This window comes from Marmota monax, unplaced genomic scaffold (assembly GCF_021218885.2).
Source record: "Marmota monax isolate L192 unplaced genomic scaffold, Marmota_monax_Labrador192_F-V1.1 WCK01_AAM20220418_F8-fsc00142, whole genome shotgun sequence".
NCBI classification, from domain to species: Eukaryota; Metazoa; Chordata; class Mammalia; order Rodentia; family Sciuridae; genus Marmota; species Marmota monax.
Genome location: NW_026692025.1, coordinates 1,914,815 through 1,923,155, shown reverse-complemented (window position 1 = coordinate 1,923,155; position 8,341 = coordinate 1,914,815). Strand labels below are relative to the sequence as shown.

Sequence of the window (8,341 nt, the reverse complement as noted above, 5' to 3'; positions counted from 1 at the left end):
TGGGACCCAACTCTGCAGAAGGGATCTGGCCCCACACCTGACTTGGAAGAGCTGGCCACCCTGAACGAGCGTTTATTCTTTCTGGAAAGTTGGCTCTAGTACTCATGCTCAGGGCTCCTGGAGCGGCCAGCACGGTGCTTTCCCCACACAGATCATTCTTAGCATCCCAGTAAAACTATCCCCTGCACTAGTCTGAGGAGCCCAGAGCATTTCCAGCATCTGGCATACAGTACAGGCCCAACCAATACTTTGCAAACCAAAGGAGAACAAATAAGTGTCCTGTATGAGTGAGTGATAAGATGGGAAGCACAGCAAGCCAGCCAGCAAGATGCTGGTAAAGATGTCCAAATAATGATAAGGCCCCAGGTAGGGGCAGAGGGGTGGCAGGAGAGGCCTTTGGAGGAAAGGAGGCCAAGCTGCTGAGACCTGGCTGTGATCCTGGTTAGCTGAAGTTCCCCCTCTGAGTTGTGTGACTCAAAGCCTGAAGTGTAGGATGGCATGTGGGTAGATGTGAGGAGGGAGGAGCTGCCCACCAGCTTCCAGGATTCCCCCTGGTCTTGGGAGGGGATGGCAGAACGTTAGGACAGAAGAGCAGCTGTCTGCACTACGGTATACCCAGAGCACAGGTGCCATGACTGCTCTCCTTCCTGGAAACAACGCCAAACCCCATCATATCCAAGACCAGTCCAGCCTCGGATTGGGCCTCGTGGCCTCCTTTTGATCCCAAACTTTGAAAAGGAGAGGAATCTTCTTTAACATGCACCCTGGCCATTTAGCTCATCCCCTGGGGGCTGGCAGGGGAAGGAGTTTCCAAGGGGAAGGGGTGGCCTGCTAGCCTGGAATTCTGGCTGAGGCCAAGGAGTAGCTCTGGGGGGTCTTCCCTTGATGGAACCAGCAAGGCCAGCCATTGAAGCCCTGATCCATCATAGGTGGCGATGGAAGACCTGGGAGCCGCTACACCAGAACAAAGACCACAGTTCTTCATGCCATCCGTCACAGCTCCTTGTGTCCCAGCTGCTAGCCTGGGTCCGCCCAGCACAGTACAGGGGGTAGAGGCCCCTGTGGTACCCTCTCCTGGTTGAGGGGCTCCTTCTCATCCTCTGACACTGAGGTTCCTAGGATTTCACACAAGCTGCCCACTGGAAGGGGAAGGAGGTAGGAAGAGGTGGGAGAAGGCCTGGGCATATGCATGGCATGGACACTGCAGCCCTGTACTGGAGGCCCAGAGACAGTGCTGTTCTTTGCATTGGGGATGGGGATTTGGCTTCCTGCCATTGCCCCCTGCTGGCAGCCCAGCATGCCTCCGCTGCTGCCCAGAGACCCAGGGTCACAGGCAGTCAGATCTGTACGGTGGCAGAGCTGGCTGCCAGGTGGCCTCTTGCTGGTACTTAGAGGGTAGGAACAGGAAATTCTTGGGCGACTGGGACCTTGTCTGCCATAATCCCAGACAGCAGGGGTTCAGGCGGCAATGGGGTCCATTCTTCCTTCTTCATTTCCTCCCCCCAGGTGACCCCCAACCCCACACATGTCCACCCGCAGCTCACCACTGGCCCATTGCTCTGTCTGTCTTTATTGGTTTGGAGAAAACAAGGGAGCTGGAGGGCCACAACACAAGCAGAACCACCCACAGTCAGCAAAGCACAGAACAGTGCAGGAAGGACAGCCCCTGGAGCCCACCTGCCAACACCTCCCAGGCTTCTGGACAGTGACAAGGAGTGCCCCATCCCTGCCCCAGCCATGCGCCACGTGCACGACTCACACACTCCAGCAGAGACCAGCCAGGGGCATAAGGGGTGCGGGAGGGGGACTGAAAGGACTTAAAGGAAGGAAATCGGGGTCTGTCCACTTGGCCTCAGCATCTGCCTGGGGTGGAGGGGAGGAGAGAGAGGCAGAGGAAGGGGGCAGTCAGGAGCCAGCCTGGCCTCCCTGTGCCCCTACCCATCTCCTCCTCCTGCACTCTGTGCCCTCAGCCCTCAGGGGCCAAGGAGTGGTCCTGGGGGTCTTTCCCTGATGAATCCAGGAGGAAGGCTGAGAGGGACCAGGGGAGACTGGGGACCAGTGAGGCAGGACCCTGGAGCCCTAGGCCATGCAGAATGGGGACAGGAAGGGCCAGGCAAACCCTGTAGGGTCCACCCCCTTAGCTCTTGGCCAAATGGAACATCACCAGTCTATAAGCTCTGGGGATGAAAGGCACACACACCTGGGCGTCACCACTTGGGGGGCTGGCCAGTTGGGAGGCCTGGGTGGCTGTGTCGGGCCATACTCTGCCTGGAGGCCTCCTCCCCCTCTGGACTCTGCCCCAGTTTCCGGATATGGCGCAGGAAGGAGGTAGCATTGAAAGCTCTCTGTGGGAAGAAGTGGGGGTGGTGTGTGTCAGGCCATGCCTGGGCCCCAGCCCAAGACTGCAAGGACTATAGTGACCTGTAGGCAGTGGAAGCTATGCCCTGAAGCAGGAGAATAGTGCTGACCTTCCAGTGGGTCCGGGCAAAATTCTTTTGAATCTGCTCACTGACTGAGCCCAGGATATCCTTGTCCAAAGCCGCATCCCCAGAGATCCTGAAGGAAGCCTGAGGTCAGTGGTGTATGGAAGATTGTCTCTCTGGCCTGGGACAACTTGCCAGGGGTCCCACTCACCAAAGATGCTGTAAGGCCTGCTGGCAGGTGAACCTCTTCTGGGGATCTCGCTCCAGAAGGTGCCGGATGAAGTCTTTAGCTGGAGCAGGGGGGACCAGGTCAGCCTGCCCAGTCCCTACTACCCCTGGTCACTACCAAGCAGAGGGTCAGAATCAAGCTCACCTGATTCCGAGATGTCATCCCAAAAGGGAGAGTCAAACTCGTAGCTGGCTCTCAGTATCTGGCTGAAGAGTTCAGGGTCGCTCTCGTCGTAGAAGGGCGGGTACCCACACAGCCTGGCACCCACAGATGAATCACCCAGCTGTTTTCCCCTCCCCAACCCAGCAGGGGGCAGGCAGGCAGGAGTTGAGGCTTCCCACTGGTCACTCACAAGATGTAGGAGATGACACCCAGGGCCCACACATCTACAGCTTTCCCATACGGTTTCTGCTCCAAAAGCTCTGGAGCTGGAGGTCACAAACAGACACATTCTACTGTACACGCACACAACACGCATGTGTGATTCAGCCCCAGGAAGAGCCCAGCTGCAGCAACAGTCACCCCAGATCCTAGCACCTTGGCTCCCCCAGGATCCGCGCCCCCTCCTACCAGCCAGCGAGGTCCAGAGTTTCCCCCCTCTTACCAACATATCCCGGGGTTCCACAAGCAGTGCCTAACATGTTGCCAGCCTGGATTTTGGAGAGGCCAAAGTCAGAGACCATGATCTTGGAGTCCTCAAAGGGCGTGGCATAGAGGAGGTTTTCAGGCTGTGACACATGGGGGCCAGGTCAGGCTCGGCATGGCACCGGCACTGGAACAGGGTGGGCCTCAGCACTCTCAAATTCCCCAGACCCTCAGTGCAGAGGGATGCTGGGAAAGGCCCCAGTCATGCGCCTGGGGAAACACACGAAGGGCCAGGTGGGCAAGGTGTGAGGGCTCCCAGCCAGGCACCTTGAGGTCCCGGTGCACAATGCCCAGGCTGTGCAGGTAGGAAACAGCGCCGAGGACCTGAGCCACCAGGTGGCTGGCATCCTTCTCCGTGTAGGAGCCTCGCTCCATGATGCGGTCAAACAACTCGCCACCCGTCACCCTGAGGGGAGTCCGGAATTCAGCCAACCCAGGCCCCTGAGCCCAAGCTTCAGCCCCCACGCCTATCCAGCCCCCACTGGCCCTCCTCACAGCTCCATAGCGAGGTACAGGTGGGAAGGGCTCTCGTGGACATCCTCCAGCGCCACAATGTTGGGGTGGCTGACCCTGGAACAGGAAAAAGTAGCCCTTGTAGGAAAGCACAAGTCCAGGCTGCAGCAGCCCCCTTGGGGAGCACAGCAGGGTCTGGGAGAGCTTTGTCCTGAGCCACCTTCTTCCTCTCTTGCTCCCGCATGGACTCCCCATTCCTAACCACGGGCCACCCCTGGCCTACCCCAACCCAGGCCTTCCTAGGACACACAATTCTAAATCCTGTCTGAAAAGCACAGATCAATATTGACCCTTTCTTGTTGGGGACATTCAGGCCCAGGCAGGGAAAGAGAACTGCCCCAGGCCCTCCAGCAGGTTAGCAACAAAGCTCAGGCTAGACCAGCAGGGGTTCCAGACCAAGGGGCTCTGACCATCCCCACTAACTTCTAGGTCCCAGGCCAGGCATGGCGCACCTGCGGAGTACCGCAATCTCATTCTCCACCAGGGCTTCCTTGCCCCGCAGCGCCTTCTTGGGGATGCACTTGAGGGCCACAAGGTGTGCAGAGCCCCGCTCCTGGGCCAGCACTACCTCTGAGAAGGCACCCCTGCCACAGAGCCAGACGGTGGGAGACCAATGAGGGGGAAGGGAGGGGAAGGAGAGGGCTGAGGGAAATGGGGAGGCCCTTGCCCCCCTCCCCAGCACTTATGCGCACACGCACACGTATTCACACAGTCAGATGTGCAAACGTGCGTAACAATTTACCTACACAGTCACACACATCTGTGCCGCATCACATGCTTACATGTCCCCACATACTCCTCCCCACACTCACATGTTCACATACACATGCACACGCATGTCCACACACATATTCACACTGCATCACACTCACGAGCCAAGCTTCTCCCGGATGTCATAGACGCTGCTGATGTCCTCCGTCTGTTTCTTGAGCAGCAGCATGTCTGCAGTGGGAGGTGGAGAAGGACCCTGGGCATGGGCAGCTCCCTCCTCCCGCCATCAGTGTCCTCGGAGATAGCCACCTTCATCCCACTGCCAATCCATCATCGCTGCCCCCCCCCGCCCCCACCTCCGTCAGGGCCACCCCGCAGCCCAGGTACATCCTGCCCCTCCCCCCCGCCCACTCCCACATGGACAATTCCCCATCCCGGGTCCGCTGCTGACATCCCGTGCTTCCCCACCTCAACATCCCCAGGCAACCAACACCTGGGCATCCCCTCTCTGCTTCCACGTATTGGAACCTACATGAGCAGCCGCTTTCTAGAAGGCTCTGTGCACCCCTACTCTGGCCCCTCTAGCCCACCTCCATCTACAGGGCCCAGACCCCTCCCCCACCAGACCTACCACCAAGACACAGCGCCCACATGCACGCGCCACCTAGACCACCCACCCACCCACCGAATGCATCTGCGACCCCGCTCACAACCACCTGTCACGACCACGGCCACCCACGCGGCCGCCTTGCCACAACTCAGCCCTTGGTGCCACGGAGTAAAGGGACTCCGCAGCGTGGGCCCTCAGAGTCCCGAGCGGCGTGGGCCGCGTGTGCGGGCAGGGGGCGCTCCGGGCGTGACAGGTGTGTGCGAGGGTTTTTAGAGTCTTCGGCGGCTGCCGGCCGGGACCCTGTGTGCCCCTGGCCCGAACGGACCTGGCAGGTGCGGACCTGGAGCGGATGCAGCAGCGTCACCTCGCGCAGTAGCCGCTGCGCCGAGCCCCCCGCCCGCGCCCCGCCGGCCCCGCCCCCTCTGCGCGCGCCCCCGCGGGCCGCTGCCAGCCAAGCACTCCGTGGATGAGTACGGCCGCAACGCGGTAGGACGCCTTGTAAGGCAATCCCCTGGGCTCCACTGCTGCCACTGCCCTGATCCTTGTTCCTCAGTTATGCTCGCCAGTATCCTGAAGCTCTGGTCTGAATAGGTGGCCACAGGGCCTTTGCACCATCGGTGTCTTCTGTCCAGAAATTTCTTCACCCACATAGTGGCATGGCTCTCTGCATTGCGGTCTCTGCTTTTATGGCCTCTCCTCAGACAGGCCCTCCAGGCCATTTGGTCTATAACAAGCTTCTTCCCTACTGACCTGCCACCACCACTCTGCTGCCCTGGCCTGAAGCCCCATCCGCACTCATTGAGTTCTTTCTACCTCCACCCTTAACCTTTCACCCTCCTTCTTTTCTTAACCAGCAGCCTGAGCATTCTCTTCTTTAAGATCATGTCACCCTGGTACTGGGAACTCTCCCAGCCCCGGCATGTCACTGCTAGTCAAAGCATGAGCCCTTGAATGGCCTGAGGTCTGCTTTGGAGGTTCTTCCTCTGCCTCCTAAAAAGGCCTCCCCTCCCCCAACCCTGCCAAACTGGAACAGAACTCTGCGGGCTCTTTAGAAAAATCCATCACTGCAAAAATCATCTTCTTTGTCTACTCTTCCTCACCAAAAGGTGGGGGGTCTGCCCTTCATCTTAGTAGATTACTATCACACCTCCCCATCCTCACCCCAATCCGACACAAGGCAAGTGTACAGTGGAAAGTAGAAGCTTTATTAAAGGAGAGCAGAAAAGACTTCTCCCCGGAGGAAGAAGGGGACCCTAAAGGCAAAGTTGGAATCCATGGAAGAGGAGGTCTTCCCTTTTTTACAGCTAAGGTCTTCTTTCAGCTTTCCCACACTCATTTCCTTTGTTTCCCTTCATCTTTCAGTGCTAGAATGCAGATGGGAAGGCCAAAAGGAGGGCATAGGTGGGCTGAAGGAGTAATCTGAGCAGGAAGGGCCTGGGGTGGTTTTTGGTTAGCACCTCCCTGTTTACTGGGAGCTACTTCATTAACAGTTCCTTAGGATGGGTTCTGGGCCTTGGGGACATTAACATTTCAATTTCCCCAAGTGCAGCTCTGGTTTCCTGGACTCCATTCTCAATCATGGTCTCCATTTTCTTTACTAAATATTAGACCCAGATTTACCTAAGTACATTAACTACTAACTATATGTAAATCTGGCTTCACTGGTATCTGTGCCACACCAGGGGATGGGTGCCCTGGTTGTATCAGGAGCACATGTAGAGTGGCCTGTGTCACAAGGACCCTACCAAGTCACAGGGGCCAGGAGTGGTTTACTTAATCCAGTCTTAAGAGCAGTCCATGGGTTTATAGCATAACACAAAGTCTTCAACAGTGTCCTCAGAGCGGGAAAAGTTTTTTAAAACATCATCTTTCCAAACCTCACCTCCCAAACGTATTTTGTTTGTTTGTTTGTTTGTTGTTGTTTTTTAATATTTATTTTTTAGTTCTCGGCAGACACAACATCTTTGTTTGTATGTGGTGCTGAGGATCGAACCCCGGGCCGCACGCATGCCAGGCGAGTGCGCTACCGCTTGAGCCACATCCCCAGCCCCCCAAATGTATTTTGTAGAAAAAAATGAGAAACCTAGCTGGTGTGGGGGCATGCACCTGTAATTCCAGTTACTTGGTATGCTGAGGCAGGAAGATCGTGAGTTCAAAGCAAGGCACTAAGCACCTCAGTGAGACTGTGTCTCTAAATAAAATACAAAAGGGCTGGGGATGTGGCTCAGTGGTTGAGTGCCTCTGGGTTCAATCCCTAGTATAAGAAAGGAAGGGAGAGAAAGAAGGAGGGAGGGAGGGAGGGAAAAGCAAAGGCAAGATAAGACAAGACAGTCAGGGGAATGTAACTCAGTGATGGAGCACTTCCGGGTTCAATCCCCAGTACAGAAAAAGAAATCTGAGAAGGTTCCTGCCAGCTTCTGACCCAGACCCTTCCCAAGAGCTCCCTCCCAGCTCACCTCACAAGGCTCCAGAAGCTTCCCAATCAGGAGTATGGGCCCTAATCCCAATTGCTCAACTATGCCAACGGAGTCTTCAGGGTTTACACCCTGTATAAAAAATGATATCACAAGCCAGGCACAGTGGTGTACACCTGTAATCCCAGTAACTCAGGAGGCTGACACAGGGGGATCATGAGTTTGAGGCCAGCCTCAGCAACTTAGTGAGACCCTGTCTCCAAACAAAATTTAAAAAGGACTGGAGATGTAGCTCAGCGTTACAGCACCCCTGGATTGAATCCCTAGTATCAGACACACAAAAAAAATGCTTCCACATGCAAGGTGAGGTGACATGCACCTGTAATCCCAGTCAGTGGGGAGGATGAGGCAGAAAGATCACTTGAGCCCAGGGGTTTGAGGCCAGCTGGCCAACATAACAAGTGTCCATCTAAAAAAAAAAAGAAGTTTGTTTTACATCAGTATTCATGATGGAACAGAAAGTACACTATTTGCAACTGTTTACACAATTGTTGAAATACTATAGATGTCAATTTCAACATGCATGTGTGTCATGGATAAACAGCTTTTCAAAATGCTTTCAGGAGGTTTATACAAAACTTAACTCAAAAATGGGTCATAAACCCAAATGTAAGATGCCAAACTATAAACTTCTACAAGAAAACATAGAAGACAATCTAGGTTACTTCAGGTTTGTCGATGATTCCTTAAGTACAATATGAAAAACATGACCCCTGAAAGAAAAATGATAAATCCC

At 55.5% G+C, this 8,341-nt stretch overlaps 1 protein-coding gene across 6 annotated transcripts; it reads right to left on the bottom strand.

The window, feature by feature from the left end:
- Window positions 1-1,556: 1,556 nt before the first annotated feature.
- Pnck (pregnancy up-regulated nonubiquitous CaM kinase) lies at window positions 1,557-5,518 on the bottom strand. Of its 6 annotated transcripts, none has more exons than XM_046452052.2 (12): window positions 5,457-5,518; window positions 4,683-4,752; window positions 4,263-4,394; window positions 3,793-3,867; window positions 3,565-3,703; window positions 3,257-3,380; window positions 3,005-3,080; window positions 2,797-2,909; window positions 2,635-2,713; window positions 2,469-2,556; window positions 2,201-2,345; window positions 1,557-1,863 (listed from the first exon to the last, which is right to left on the bottom strand). In XM_046452052.2, the coding sequence occupies exons 2-11, from the start codon at window positions 4,748-4,750 to the stop codon at window positions 2,208-2,210; spliced, it is 1,032 nt and encodes a 343-aa protein (XP_046308008.1). In that variant the 5' UTR covers window positions 4,751-4,752; window positions 5,457-5,518; the 3' UTR covers window positions 1,557-1,863; window positions 2,201-2,207. The 6 variants fall into 6 exon arrangements, with proteins under 6 accessions (XP_046308008.1, XP_058438127.1, XP_058438122.1 ...); XM_058582144.1 differs by having other exon boundaries at window positions 1,557-1,859; XM_058582139.1 differs by having other exon boundaries at window positions 5,472-5,514.
- Between the last annotated feature and the right edge of the window lie 2,823 nt (window positions 5,519-8,341).

What these genes read in the sequence shown, in the direction of transcription:
- Pnck (XM_046452052.2), bottom strand. Translation starts at nt 4,750, where the DNA reads ATGCTGCTGCTCAAGAAACAGACGGAGGACATCAGCAGCGTCTATGAC. An exon ending in ATCCGGGAGAAGCTTGGCTC is followed by an intron (nt 4,395 to 4,682) that starts GTGAGTGTGATG and finishes GCTCTGTGGCAG; the next exon opens with GGGTGCCTTCTCAGAGGTAG. An exon ending in TGGAACCCCGGGATATGTTG is followed by an intron (nt 3,081 to 3,256) that starts GTAAGAGGGGGG and finishes TGTGACCTCCAG; the next exon opens with CTCCAGAGCTTTTGGAGCAG.